The sequence below is a fragment of the Drosophila bipectinata genome, chromosome 3R (assembly GCF_030179905.1).
Source record: "Drosophila bipectinata strain 14024-0381.07 chromosome 3R, DbipHiC1v2, whole genome shotgun sequence".
NCBI classification, from domain to species: domain Eukaryota; kingdom Metazoa; phylum Arthropoda; class Insecta; order Diptera; family Drosophilidae; genus Drosophila; species Drosophila bipectinata.
Genome location: NC_091739.1, coordinates 28,485,949 through 28,501,154, shown reverse-complemented (window position 1 = coordinate 28,501,154; position 15,206 = coordinate 28,485,949). Strand labels below are relative to the sequence as shown.

At 41.2% G+C, this 15,206-nt stretch overlaps 2 protein-coding genes across 16 annotated transcripts in view; one reads left to right on the top strand and one right to left on the bottom strand.

Moving 5' to 3' along the window:
* Nucleotides 1–15,206, bottom strand: part of Dys (Dystrophin) — a 131,225-nt gene that overhangs the window by 98,889 nt on the left and 17,130 nt on the right. For 10 of the 15 annotated variants that reach the window (XM_070281399.1, XM_043212507.2, XM_070281400.1 and 7 more), the window contains 12 exons: nucleotides 14,717–15,031; nucleotides 14,351–14,656; nucleotides 13,791–14,293; nucleotides 13,627–13,714; nucleotides 11,313–12,353; nucleotides 10,980–11,212; nucleotides 10,760–10,921; nucleotides 10,543–10,702; nucleotides 8,674–8,769; nucleotides 8,464–8,599; nucleotides 3,408–3,571; nucleotides 3,236–3,341 (listed from right to left, as the gene is read on the bottom strand). In XM_070281399.1, the coding sequence (XP_070137500.1) occupies nucleotides 3,236–3,341; nucleotides 3,408–3,571; nucleotides 8,464–8,599; nucleotides 8,674–8,769; nucleotides 10,543–10,702; nucleotides 10,760–10,921; nucleotides 10,980–11,212; nucleotides 11,313–12,353; nucleotides 13,627–13,714; nucleotides 13,791–14,293; nucleotides 14,351–14,656; nucleotides 14,717–15,031 (3,310 nt within the window). Of the gene's footprint in view, nucleotides 1–3,235; nucleotides 3,342–3,407; nucleotides 3,572–8,463; nucleotides 8,600–8,673; nucleotides 8,770–10,542; nucleotides 10,703–10,759; nucleotides 10,922–10,979; nucleotides 11,213–11,312; nucleotides 12,354–13,626; nucleotides 13,715–13,790; nucleotides 14,294–14,350; nucleotides 14,657–14,716; nucleotides 15,032–15,206 lie in introns of those variants that run through there. The other 5 variants (XM_070281404.1, XM_070281405.1, XM_070281402.1 and 2 more) reach the window with 2 other exon arrangements.
* Nucleotides 6,109–7,505, top strand: LOC108119751 (uncharacterized). Its single transcript, XM_017233089.3, has one exon. The coding sequence runs from the start codon at nucleotides 6,251–6,253 to the stop codon at nucleotides 7,316–7,318; it is 1,068 nt and encodes a 355-aa protein (XP_017088578.2). The 5' UTR covers nucleotides 6,109–6,250; the 3' UTR covers nucleotides 7,319–7,505.

Genomic DNA, 15,206 nt, shown 5'->3' with positions numbered 1-15,206 from the left:
TTTTCGCATATTTTCTTTGCAGGAAAAATATATTCGTGCGCCAAACTATTTTTGCGCAAATAACTTACAGGCCATAAAAGGCTCAAAAGCCGAGGCTAAAAAGTCCAACAACCATGACAATAATTTCACTTAATGCTTACTTAAGTTCAGCGCTAAAAGGGGCGACTGGGGCGCCTTTGTGTCATAAAAGGTCTGAGGTTAAGCAGCCATAGGAGAGACTCTGCTTCACTTCACTTTTTTGTAAGTAATTAAAAAAGCAGAAAGAAATAAGAGTCGGCGAGTGGGATAATTTAAAAGTCGAATAGTGGATGCACCAATGGAAGAGGAATATATGAAGTATATTCTGATTTATGTTATTGGGTCAACAATTTAACCATTAAGCTTTTATTTTAAACTCTTAACAAATGAAGTTAGGTGAAGAGAATTATTTTAGATTATTTTTAAATATATAATCCGCTATAAAAAAATGTCAAACCAGACCCCGTAGCTGAGCGAATCTCCACTTTAAAGTAGGGCAGCAAAAGCAACGAACTTCTTGAAAGCGCAGACACATGCCAGGAAGTTATGCCAAAGCATTGAAAAGAAGGACCCCTTCTGCGGGGCTGGGCAGACATCAGATAAAGAGGGCAGGGTGTTCGGGGGGTGGACTCTTTTTCGGGGGAAAGGCCTATTAAAGCGTGTAATGGCGTGAAGCGGGCGTTTGTAGCGCCAAAACACAAGGACATGCAGGGGAGCAGGGTGGGGGTGGCAAGTTGGAGGCGTTGCAAGTCGAAAGGCTGCAATTAAAGGCAATTTGGGTGCGAAACGGGGGGTGGCAGAGGAGGTGGCAAGCCACTGAGCCTGTGCTTGGCCAACTGAGTGCGTTGTCCTTTCAGACAATAAGCTGCCTAGAGATGGCAAAAGTGCTTGTTTATTGAATGGCCTACACACAGAAAATATAAGAATTTATTATTTTTTTTTATAGAAAATCTGATTAAAAGTCTGATTAGGTCTGAATAACAAAAAAATATATAAGGCAAATGGCAAATAATTATATTAAAGATACTATTGCTCGTCATAAACTAATAGTTGATCCTTTCAAACAAAAAATAATCGAATAATAATTTTCTATATAATATTTATATATATATATATATAAATAAATTATAAAATATAAATATAATAAAATATAAATTTTACTTTCGGTGTTGCTGTTGCGGGTGTTGTTGTAGGCCGCTTGTTGGCCAAGCTGCAGCAACAGCCGCTGCACTGAAATTGCATGTCAAAGACAGATTTACGAGCCAACCTCAACACAGACACATAGAAGCACTCTCATGCACAGACACACACACATAAGTGCCGGCAAAAGGACTCAGTCTCCGTGTGGGTTGGCATTTTATTTATGATAAGGACTTTGGGGTCATTTGGGTTGGAAAAAGTTTGTGCGACTGCCGGCCGGGGAGGGCAAATGAAGCAAAATAAGGTGCAGCCGCACCGGGAAAGGATCTGAGAGATAGGCGCAAGAAGGTAGAGCAGACGAGATAATGAATAATGGTTTAATTAGGCTTCACTCCACCAAATACGTAATTAATTGAAGCTCTGGCTCCGCCGCAAACCTCCATTCTAGATAATAAACTAGGCATGTCTGTGACCTGTTTCCGGGAAATCCAAAACCCTATTCGAAAAAAAAACTGAAACAGAATGCCTCCATAATAGTGTCGGCTTTGGCTGTTTGCCAACAGAAGCCCGCTGGGCTTTAAAGGACCTAATAATTACGAATTTAATTCCAACCAAAATCTGGTTTGAAGCGACTATTAAATTTCAGAGAAAATACGTGCAGGCAATAGTCTTGGGAAATACTCGCTTGCAAGCAACTGTGGCGTCCAAACATGGCCCCCATCGTCCTGCCGAAACTTCAACGAAAATATACAAAAATGCACGTACACACAACCAGTGAGGAGAGAACGTGGCCAGCAAGTTACAAATGTTTATGACAAACCAAACATCATAATAACGTGTAACAAGCAGTGCAGGCAACTGGCCTTATTTGCCAGTCCCACCCGCTTCCACTCCCCTTTAGAACATCCTGAAAATCCACTTCCATGAAAGAGCATAAAAATATTTCTGTTAGCATCCGGCTGCTGTTCCCTCCTTATCCCCGCTTGTCAATTAAATGTCAACTGGCATAAATGTTGCATGCCTCTGCCATATTAAAATTCCGCAGAGAAGCAGGATAAAATAATGCAAAAAAAAAGTAATAGAATGTCCTTTAAGAGCAGACGCAAGAGAGGTGCTTGCTCTTTGTTCAGTGGCTCTCAAACTGTGGTCTCCATTTTTTTAATTCACCACAGCCTGAGGATATGCAATGTTTTTTTTATTGTCACACAAACTTCTCTCTTTCTCTCTCTCTTTTCTCACTTTGTATTTGTGTTTGTTTTTGTTTTGAACAAAAGTCCTTTGTCTTTGGACCTGCGAGTGTGTGGGTGTGACATTGTTTTCGGGGCAGACAGTTTAAAGAGGAGTTTTTTGGACTGGAGCCGGCTTCCGAGGTTCACGGCCCCGTTATGCAAATGTTGACAGTCCCCGTAACCACATTGGCGCCCTCCTGGACCCTCTAGGCCTTCCGCTTACACTCCTCCTGGAAATCAACATTCCTCTGACTGAGTTAGCAATTTTAAGTGGCCATCCGCTGGTGTCTGTTGCTGTTTTCACTCCGAAAACTCATATGTCTCGCTTACACTCATTTGCACTTTTCCACCGAGCCACCGAGCCCCTTAACCCCTTTTGTATGCATTTTGTCTCGCCCGGCGGAAATTTGTTTGCTCTGAAGTGATTTTAGTGGGGAGGTCCTGGGGAAAGGAAATGGAACCGTGTTTCATTGCCATCAGCAATTTGCAATTCTGCAATCCCTTGCCGGCAAAAAGACATGACTGCTAAACGGGGCCTAATGAAATTACCATACGTTCTCCAATTTCAGCCAATTTTGTTCAAAAATTAATTGAGCATCGAAAAATCTGTTACTGTCAATTAAATGATATAAACTATTGAATAGGGAGCTCTCAAATAATGAAATAATATCTATAAAATATACCTTAATATACTTTATCCTTTTTCTTAAACAAAACTTAAAACTTAAACCATTTAATTCATATAGAACCTCTTTTGCCTCAAGGCCCTCAAATCTTACAGGACACTTCTTATAGTCCCTATCCCACTCTGAAAACCCAAAGAACCAATATCATTTTTCTGGACTCACCTTTCTCTTGCAGTTGCTGACGTTTGACGTCGCTTTTGAGGACTTCCGCCGTGTGCACCAGTTCGTTGAGTTGTGGCTTTTTCATTTTCAATTCTCGCAGGACTTTCTGTTGAAAGAAACGGGAGAATACATATGTGAGTGAATAAAGTGGGTGTCCTTTTATGCAACAAACCTCCTGCTTCTCAATGGCCAGCCGCACGGCATCGACATCGTCCACGAGGACACTCTGTATCTTGATCATGTTTTGTTCCCAAGTCAGCCAGTCGGAAATCTGCAGGACCGACTTATCGAAGCTGCCGGCCAACTCTCCAGTGCCACTCGGCTCGTTATTGTAGTCTGGAAAAAAAATGGGACAAATTGAAATGGGGGGTTTAAAAAAATAACAAAAAACAAAGAAACGGAAGAGAAAATGCCTCACTAATGGCAAAACATCTTGCTAATTAGCGTGTCCTTTTCCCTTGACTTTAGAATGGTGACACTCTGGCTTCTAATGATGGGTTTCTCATTAAACTGCCACCATCTGCGGTTTAGACCTTTTCCCCAACTGACCACACAGACCGGTGGCATACTAAACGGGGCCACTGTTACTGTCTATTCAATTGGAGTCCTATTTTCTCCGTTTTGGTTTTCTAGCGCTCCCACTCGGACTTTGTTGCACATTTCAGAAAAATGCAAGTAAATGAAAAACTATTTCAATGAAGCAAAAGTTTCGAGAGTCTTGAGTGATGTACGAACAGTGGGATGGGATTAGTTGGAAAGGGAATTAAATTTTCAATAAAATATGCTTATTATAATTACCATAAAATGTCTTTCCCCGCCTTTTCTTCTAATAAACCCAATCGCAGCTCAAAAAGTCTTCAAACTTTTTGAATGAAAACCAGATCAATGACGTCTAATAACATTGAAACGTGTCTGTTGAGTAAAGTTTGTAAAAATATTATTTTTACCCTTCTACTGTAGCTGTATCTGCTTTTCTTTGGAGATTTTTTCCTTTTACGCTTTACTTCCTTTTATTAAATAGCAATTTTCAATTGCCACTCTGCCAGGACAGGCCATGGTGCAAATATTTCAGAACTTCAGAAAGCAAAATGGAAACTCTTGAGATACTTGAGTGAAACGAGTGGAAAGGAGAGTCGAAAGAATCGCTTAAGTAGGCGCAGAGCAAAAGAATTGAAAGGAGAGCCGTAAAAAGGATAAAGGGCGCAGGTGGGCGGAGTTGGTCCTGCCGTCCTTTGACAGTTATGAAAGTTTCTTCGACCTGAGTTTGCCAATAATCCGTGAAAACAAAACCAAAACAAAAACTAAAACCGAAAAACGGAGGGGCGCGTTGGCTTTTTCCTCGGCGCTGTTTTGGTTTCTAGTTTTCGCAGTGTCCCTCGCAGGATTAGGCTGGTCGGCCGGCAAGGACAAGGGATTTGGCGACAAATACCGGGCCCAAGGCGGGGCTTGCCCCGCCACTGGACTTAGGACCCAGGACTCGGGACACAGGTCGTGTCAAGTTGAGGCGTCTGAAAGCATTTAGACTGAGTGAGCGACAGAATGAATGAGATTCCTGGCACACAAGAAGCTGCTTAGCAAATATATACACAGAGGGAAAATAAGTAAAGATCCTAAGCATTGTTTTACCAAAGATTTTAAAACTAAATAAAAAATTAAGGATGTGGATGAGAAACCATGTTTTGCTTTCAATAATAGCTACTTAGGTATGGAATTTCTTACAGTGACCTCAAGCCCATTGAATTTATCGACATCATAAATATTATGCAGATTTAAAAGGACTTTCAGTGGCTTTAAAATATTACTTTTTTCTGTGGATTGAAGTCCCCTAGAAGGGGAATGGAAAAAGGAAAACCAGAAAGGAATAATAACATTGCTGACAACCAAACACACACACTTGAAGTACCAGTGGAAACACGTTAAGTGTAAAATTTCTTTTCACTCATTCTGATGAATGTTCGAGGTAGGCGCGACACACACCCTTTGCCAGGTGCTTTGTGTTGTGGCATTCACGGAACAGGTGCAAAATGGTGGAAAATATCATATAAAATAAAAAAAATATATATAAAACACTCTGAAAAGGAAAAGCACTGATAAGAGCCCCTCCACTTTCCTTCGCTTTGCCCGCCCACTCCTTCCATCAAAACCGAACTGACTCTACCAGGAAAATGTCATAATTCATTAAAAGCCAAAGAAAGCGTGAAATTTTGGAAACCTACATCCCCAGCCCCCCTTTCAGATGTCACTCTCTAACGTTTTCTTCCGCTTTCATTTTGGGGAAAGTCCAACAAGGACTTTAAGACAAACTCGGTGACATCCTTGCGGAAAAGAAAGTGCTGTTTAAGTTTTAATTTAAGGTGATGGATGACCTTAAGGGGATTTGTTTCTTGATTTATATTTAAAGCTTCTATAATGAATGGTTTTATTTTTTTTGGTTACCTAAAATAACTCCGAAATCATAGATCCTATATTATAATATATTTTAAAAACACAATTTTACTTTCAAAAAATAATTAAAGACAGAACATCGGTCAACTTTCACACTTGTAATATTGAATTGATTTTGATTTTTAAGGTGTATTTTTTTAAAAAACATTTCCGTTTATTTAAATTCTTAAATAACTAAATCACAACTAGACTTTTTTACTTCCTTGCCGCTCAACGATTTATTTTGAAATGTTTCCGTGTTTGTTGGAAACAGCTGTTGAAAATTGCAGAATCAAAAAGAAAAGCTCAGGACAATCACGTAAAAAAGCTTCAAAAAGCTTAAGCTCAGGATAACAGAGTCAAGTCAGAATCCTTCGGAAAATGTTTTAGCTAATGTCGACACCAGAAACTTCAAGTTATGGGTTTTAAAATTTATGTATTAATTGTCAACCGTAGCTCTATAAAAACTGACATTTTTGTCAAGATACTCCAATGAAAAGTTAAAAAAAAAACTAATACCAAAAACACACAATTAAAACAAAACATTAAACAAACTTACACCTTAAACACAAATAGTACCACCAACACAAAATGAGCAAAATAGAGTCCAACATGAAAAAACTTCGTCCTACGATAACCAAACAAAGAAGTAACTTCGAGGGATTCACGTTTAGAAAATATCGAAAGGCTAAATTCCTTCCCATTGATAAAGTACCAATAGCTTCCCGGGATTATGGGCTGATGAAGACTAACAACAAGTCCTCAACTCCTTATCCACGAGTCGATCATGGTGTGGATGCATCGGTTCTGAGGGCTCGGCTCTCCATGCGTCGGCAATTGGATACCAAGCGACACGTTGAAAAAGAAGACACTCCCGATCAGGATCATGAGGCCAGCATAGAGGGATCCACAAGCAAAATACATCGCGGCGAAGACCCACATCTGCGTAGAACAAAGTCCGTAATCGTGACCCGCCCTCCGGATCATATCCAGCATGAGTTGTCGCTCGGAACACCGCATCCCAAAAAAGGTATAGCCCTGAATGCCAAGACCCTGACCAGGCGCCTAGAATCCATCAACAAAGTCGAGAACACACAAAGTCCAACAACTAAGTGTCCAGGAACTCCACGATCTTCGGTTAGGAAAAAGGGGGTCAGGGTTGTAGAACCGGAACACTACATGTTAGAACCGAAAACGCCTCTAACTGGATCGATAATTAGCCACAAAAGTAGCCGCTCCTTCCCGGTGGAATATAGCCTATCGGAGAGCCTGCTCGTGAGCTTGGACTCTTCGGAGGGTATAAGTTTCGCAGAGAAGCGAAAGCGGTTCCACCTAGGAGAGTTCACCATCACCAAAGGTCGCAAGATAAGCGACGTAATGATGGCCGCCTGCTCGGATCATGACCATATCAACATCACCGACAAGAGCTTCGACTACGCCAACAAAGCTAAGCAGGAGATCGAGAACTACATCCAGAAGCAAGGGCTGATCAAGACCACCAACGATCAGCTGACCATGACCAGGACCATGGACAGGACTTCACGGTACAGCACCGGCAGTATCAAAGTGAGTGGATCTATACGAGACCATTCATCAGATGAAAGCCACAAAAGTATCCGTCATGGACGAAGGCATAGGAGTGTAGAGATCACACACTAGCGCGACTGGCGGAAAAATACTTATGTCGGTATATATATACAAATATATATCTTTTTCCGGCATTCTAGCTAGTCCTGGGTCTCACACACATTCTACAAAATATCTTGTAACTCATATTGTCAAAAATTATGGTCAACTTTGAGAAGTCAATGAAACTTAAGGATTCAATTAAATAAAAACTGTTTTATATAAATCCTAAGGGTATTTTTATTACCTTTTTCATAATAATAGGTTAGATATGCTCAGAATAGAGATTCACTAAAAAACCATATCAATTTCCGTTTGGAATTCAACCTACACTTTGCGTATCTGGCACTCGAAATATTTATCAACATATGCTTGCATCTGTTTTAAAAACAGGAACACGAGACAGCAACAAATGGGGGAGACCCCATAGTGTAAGTCAACACCGTAAACATTGCCATAAAATGTCAAAAGTGCCACTGACATGGCACATTTGGTTGCTGGCTGCCCTTTTTCCAATAAAAACATAAACAACCAAGCGGAAAAAGTCGACATAGAAACCAAATACAAAGACTTGAACTTTTAAAGCTAATTAGTAAATTTATGAAAATTAATTCCAACAATCATCAGCAAAGCGAAATTAAACCTACATCCACAGTACTTGTACGTGATTTTTTCAAGATTTGGCTTTTTCCGCAAAACAAAAGATTATCAAAGTGACCTAAATAGAAACATATTTATGTTGAACTAAAAAAATGTAATGAGAACACATAAACTAAAAATCATAAAAAACAGGCTATTAAAGAAAAATAATGAGTATTTAAATTTTAATTAGATTTTCAATGAAATACTTTTTTATGAAAGAACATAGTTTTTCAAAGAACATTTAGTCAGAAGAGCCCTTTAATTATGCAAAACTAAGGCTAAGCTATTCAGAATTCAATAATTGACTTTTCCAAGCAAAAACACATTGAAAATGTGCTTATCCCAAGAAGAGGCACTCGACCAAGTCAACTTGTCTACATTTAAGCAGTCGTTTCAAGCGTAAACCAAACAATTGAAGACAATCCAAGCTGCCGGCAATCAACAGCTTCAATGTTCATAGTGTCCTAGGTTTAGATGCGAACCCCTTAAAGCTCCCGAAATAAAAACTATTAGAAACACTCAAGGGGCCAACTTACCCGAACGACAGCTGATGGCGGCGCCACCGGAAGATGCATTGGCCCGCTCCTTGCCGTTGGAAATTCGGGTGCCATTTCTCAGCTCCGTCAACGAGAGCTCAATGGAATCCGCATGAGCAATCAAATTGTTTTTGGTCTGTAAGAGGGCAAAGGAATTTAAGGAGCTGTTGAACAGGAATGGGAATCGAATGGCAGAATGTGAAGGCAAACCTTTTCAATTTCGTTCATCATGAGGGGCGTGACCTTCGGCATCTGGGCGTTCTTGCCAATGGCGCTAACAATCACCTGCAAATCGTCGTGACGCTCCTGCAACAAGAAAATAATATAAGAATTTTTGGCTCAATAGTAGTTCTGTCGTATGACAAATTTAAGATGCTTTAGTTCTTTGAAATAAAAATAAAATAAAGCAGATTTGGTTGAATACTTAATACTCTTAACTTAATTATTTATAAATGGCCCATTAAATTAAATTTTGAATTAATGAAAGAAGTGGGTAAACTCATAGGGCATAAATATTATAAAACTACCTCTTTAAGTATAAAATAAGGAGGAAACCAAACAGTATATCTATTTTTCTTAAGGTCCAGAACATAAACAATAAATATCAGTCCCAAAGCGGAAGCGGAAGCTGAACAATCACATACTGCAACTTATAAAATGGCCGACACTTGGGAAGGAAATGGCCGACGGCGATTCGAATTCAATTTCTACTGCAATCATGCAGGGACCTTCTCCGGGAATAACAACTGGGGAGTGGGCGGGTGATATGGTGATGCTCGGTGGTCGTGGCAGGGGGTCACCTCTCTGACGGCGTTTGTCAACCAACAAAATTGCATTGGGGGGACCTTGATGCTCTGCTATGCACACTTTTGCAATTCACTATCCGGTTTCTGCTTTCGCGCCAAAAAGAATTTCCCGCAAATTTACAATCAATCACCGAGCCGGAAAAAATGTTTTTTAAATCAAAATATAGAAAAATGTAAACACCCTACGACCGCTATTCGTAAAAGACGACCTGCGACTGAATGGGAGAAAACAAAAAGTTTATAAAAATAAAAACAAAATTTCAGATTTTGCCGGCAAAGAGAAGAATTTACATGTTGGGGCCCCCTCTTCAAAATAGGTTTCCCCAACATATGCACTCTTCTGTTTTTCATTCTCCTCTCGGAAAACACAAAATTTCTTTTCTATTTCCAATGTTATTTTTTCGCTTTTCACGAATCGTTGGCGTTTGTCGCCATGCTCGCTGGTGCCATAAAATAAACCAAAAACAAAATGAATAAATAAAAATAAACAACAAATGATTGCAGTGATTAATGACTCTGATGTCTAGGGATGGAACTTGTTGAAACTTTTAAATTTATCATATGTATGTGGAGCAGCCGGCGGCGGAGAAAGTTTTTTTGCAAGCAAAGTGTCAACTGCGAAATTGCAAGCTCAGGCAATTCATCAAAAATTAGGTTTGAAAACATTTTAAAATAAGGATTTCTAAATTTGAGAATTTTAAGTATTTTTGATAACAAAACACTAAAAAATCAAAAACATTACTTTTTATTAACGACCCTATTTATAAAAGTTTTCATGCTTCAATCCATCAACAAAATTTGTAAAAATATTTGAAAAAGTTTCATAGAACATGACAAGCTACAGAATTTTATCCACCCCTTCTATAAAATCTTCTGAGGATCTCTTAACATCTCTCTTTCTCCGACGAACAATCTCTTCTGACCCACTAAAGACACACTCTTCGCCTCCCAACTGCACACAGATGTGTAACTGTGTCAGATGGGTTTATTTTTGGGACTTCTAATGGACCCATTTAGCTACTGTGGCCACTGCATATACATCTATGCAGCCAAATTCTCAAGAGGGCAATTAACTTGGGGAAAAAGAAAAACGGATGAATATCGCCGATTGACGTGACGCCTCAAAGAAATGTCCAAGTGAATGACTAATGGCAACAATTAAATAAAATGATTTGATTGTGGTTTAGCATAGCTCATTTAAATTTGATTTTCGGCCACGGCCAGATGTTTTCACTTTGAACCTGGCCAGGTGCCAAATTCGGGCCCCACTTACATTGATATCCTCCATCCGCTTCTCGAGATCGGTGCTGGACTTCAGATCGACGGGTTTCTCGATGAGAACATTAATTCGCCGTAGTCCCTTGGTGACCAGTTCCTCTATGTTGACGCTGTCCAAGGGAGGAGCTGGAGCTCCACTTCCCGAAGTCTTTGATCTACGAAAATAAAGCCATAAATTAGTTGTCACCTTTGTGGCTTCTGAGGATTCTTACTTGGCCTGTTGAACTTCGCGGAACTGTTCTCGTAGTATGATTTGTGTCCGCATCACCAGACGAGATATGCTGCCCTGCTTCCCATGGGTTTCCAGTACCAGAGAGTCGCCCTGGGATATCAAAGTGGCCGCATCCGGAGCTATCAGCAATCGCAAATCGTCTCTATGGGAAAAAGGATGTCATTTATAAAGATACTTGTAAGTACTTTATCTAAACTTACGCCTCGCTTTCATGGCACTGTTCGATCTTGGCCTTCGTGAGTTTCAGTTTATAGATCATTTGTTTGGCCTGCTTGTCAAACTCCCGGACCCGGTCATCTAGGCTCCTGGGTCCCACTTCACTGAGAGGGCTCTTGAGGGTAACATTCGAATCATCAGTTGGCGAAGGCATCGAGTTGAGGACTTTGCTCAAAAATGAGTCTGGCTTCTTGGCCGAAGGCGTCTCTATACGGCTCTATTTTGGAATAGTTAAAAAAGCGTATTTCAGTTTAAAAAAAACATTTCAATACACATTTAAAAGAAGGAAATCATTTAAAAATTTTCAACCAAATTACCGTATCACTATCGGAGTCTATGGTTGGTGTCATTTCCATGGAAAAACGAGGGATATCCTCGTCGTCGGAGAAAACGAGAGGCTCAACATCGAAGCCGGACTCTTTGTCCGGACTATAGAAACTATCGCGACCAGGAGACTCCGGGTCCAGGGCCTCTAGCTCCGGCTGCAACTGCCGCCAACGCTTCGGCTTGGAGACCTGCGTTTCCCGGGGAGTATCCGGCGTCTTGGGATCGTCCTCTTCGGAGTCCCGCAGTATATCCCGCTCATTGGCTATCCGCTTGCGTTTCTCATCGAAGGAGATGCGGTGTTTTTCCACTCGCAGGAATGGAGTACTGGTATTGTTTGCCCCCGGTCGGAGAAGATCCTCCTCCTGCTCCTCATCCTCGTCCGAGACCTTGGGCAGTGGAGAATCGTTCAACGAATGCTTGCTCTTTGAGCGTCGGACTTCCTTGCCCTCGGAATCGACTCTCAGCGAAGAATCCGAGTCCTCGGAGAGATCCACAATTTGCACGGTCTCCACATATTCGGGGACGAAGGGCTCCACACTCTCCAGAATGTTTACGGTGTCCACGATTTCCCCTTGATGTGGCTCCAAGGCGATATTTTGGACCGACATCTTGTCGTTTTGGATGTTTTTCACCTTGATCTCTACAACTTGGGCTGGTGTACTGGGGGCCTTTCGTTTGGTCTTGGCCGGTTTCGGCGGCGGAGTCTTAGAGACTTTGGCGGGATTGAGCGATATCTGGGAGAAGAGCGTACTGGACTCGGCCAGGCGGAAAGTTTGAGGCGGCAGGACATCGGGCATCACTGGGTCGCCAACCGGTACGACGGGGCTCTCCGCTGGCTTAGTCGGCGACTCGGAGTGACTAGTGTTGGCGGACTCTCCAGACTGGGGTGTCCTTGCTCGACGTTGTCGCACAGTATCGCTGACAACAACTATTTCCGTATCGTCATCATCTCCGATTAGAGACTTTTGAGGAGAGTTGGAATTTCGAGTGGCAAGTGTTGTGGCTTCATTGAATCGCGTTTTCAGCACATCCTGCGCAATAGTGCGAAACACGTTAGAATACTCTACAAACTCTCCAAATAAATGCATTGCAAATAGCCCATGAAGCCGTTAACGCGCCCCAACACACATATAAACTTAAATAAAATTCTCCAATTAGGAAGCAGTGGCCATTTATTAGCTTTTGTTGGTGGTGAGCGGTGGTTTTTATATTTAATTTAATTGGTGGTGGTGGTGGTGGTGAGCGGTGGGTTGGGAGGATTACGTTTTTATGTTTCTTTGGGATACATGGTTCGATCGTTTAACGCAGCCACAACCAATTGAACGCCACAACAACAATTAAGGAGGGGATCAAGTAAAAACTCTACACATTAACAGTTTGAAGCGTGAAAATGACACCAAAGTTAGACCCCGTAGAGCTCTAGTGATACGGTGATTTCTGGTTTTTAAATATTTATAAAATGGTTGTTTTTTTTTTTTCTTTTAGCCGGGGTGATATAAGAGATTTGATGGTATTGCATTTACCAAATCTGGTAAATGTATTTGGATCTTGATTAGCTTTTGGTGGAGAGATTATTTTATGGTATATGATATTGAAAATATTAAAAAGTAAATGATTGAATAAAAGGTAGTCAGTTTTAATAATTAAGTAGTCAGTTATGTAAGCAGCTTGTAATGAGAAAATAATTAAGAAATGATTAGATGAAAATAATGGATAAAAGCTTTATAATTAGAGGCGTATATTAATATTTCAGGATAAGCTTAATTTAAAGGATGTATTTGAAGGATGTATAGAACAAGTGAATTTTTTGCAGTTGAAGACTTGTGAAAATATTGTACAATTTCTCTTTATAATTAAATCTTTGGAAATAGAGTTCTGTTTATGTTGTTTAAGATCTTAAACCACCTCGGGTATTTGGATGCTTGTAAATCAAATGATGGCATACTCAATGATGTGAAACAGAAGGAGTGAGTGGAAGGTGAAACGGAAACCCAATTCCATTTGCTTTGTGCCCGGTCAAAGGTGTTGGGGCAGAATCATCCTCCATGGGGGACCAGGGCAGGTGTGAAGCAGGTCCAATGCAAAGCGAAAGGTGAGGCAAGCAAATAAAGACACACAAACGAGAAAATGGAGCGAAAATGGAAACCGATAACAGGACTTGATGTACAGAGATAAATTTAAGCCATACATTATGTACACAGCATATGGGATGAGTAGAAAGAGAAAGCGATAGAAGGAGTGAAAGAGAAAGCCGAAAGGAAGCTTAGTGCAATTAAGAGGATTTGTTTGCTTGCTCTGACTCACCACGACAATTGCAATCACTTGTTGTTGCAATTTCTCAATTTCCGGATTCGAGGGTACATTAATCTCCTTCAGGTCATGCTCCATTGCCCTGCAACAAGGATTGAGTTAGTTAAGGGAATTAAAAAGGTCCAACCCCCAAAGGGATTGGGTTTTTAAAATAATACTTTAATGTCTCCAACGAAATGTTGTCTAAATTTTGCAAAGTGGCTTTCATCTCTGTAAGCCGCTTGATAATGTCCGCACTAGTCAGCTTGTGGTAAGTGGCCTTCAGGCCATCTATCCTCTGGCGGGTGTCAACCATGCTGGTCTGGTCACAGGACTTGCTGTACTCATTATAATGCTCTTCGCACTTCTGCAACACATCCTCAAACTCCAGGAGAATAGAGTTCCTGTCGTGCACCTCCTGGGGCGACTCAAACCTCCGGATAAGCGAGTCCGCCGAATCGAAGCACTCCTCCAGCTTCCGCGCCAGATTGATCAGGCTCTCCAAGAATGCCTTCGACTGGGTAACGTTCTCTCCCAGGGCATTGTACAGATGCTTCAGGGCATCGATCCGCTGACTCAGTTGCTTCGGAGACTTGGTATACCTGTCCTCGCACACCCGACGTCCCGTCTTGATGGTGCTCTCGATTTCCGCCTTGATCTCAGAGAGAGTGCGATAAATTTGCTATAAAATACATATGTTAATATTACTGATCAGGATGTAGAAAGGACAGCGTTTTACCAGGCACATCTGGTACTGAGCTTGCACTGCACTGGGACCAGCTGATGCCACATCCAGCACCAGAGTGGATCGTTCCACATTTCGGAGGTCGCAGTAGGCCCGATTCAAGCGCGACTCGTAGGCGGGCTGGGGGGCTGTACACTTGCTAAGCTTGGCTTGGCAGGCCTTGAATCTCAGCTCCATTAGGTTGAGTTGCTCTTGTAGCCGATTGGCGGCTCCTACTTTGCCATTTTTCGTATGCTCTGCTATAATCTCCGCGATCTCCTTGAAGTTCTTTTCATTGGCCACGAACTCCCTTGCCAAGCGCTATAAAAAAAAATCATCATTTATAAAGAATACTATAATATCTACATATTTGTTACATACTTGAAAGTCCTCTGGTAGATCCTCAATGGTCACATCGTGTTCCAGATGCTCGCTGAGTATCTCGTCCACTCGGGTCAGCCAGGCCTCGAACTGCACAATGCACTTCTCGGACTGTTCCGCCTCGCTGACCTTCTGTTCGAGAAGTTCGGTTCGATTTTTGGCCTGTTGCTGAAGTTGAGTCCACCTCTGGACAATGTCGTCGATGTCCCGCTTCATGGAGTCGGCCATGAATTCGTTGTCAATTAGCTCGTTGCCAATTTCCTGAATCTTGTCCAGCCATTCCTCGGAGTGCGAGCGCAAAACATTTTCCAGATCCTTCAAAAATGGAAAATATTTAACAAAAAAAAACAAGAAAGGAAAGCTAACTTCTGACTTTAAACTATTACAACAACTACAGCTTACATCATAAACACTTATTACCAAAAAAAAAAAAAGGAAAAAAAAAACAAAATAAAAAAATGAATAATAATTTCCCCGTTTTTCGAGCAAA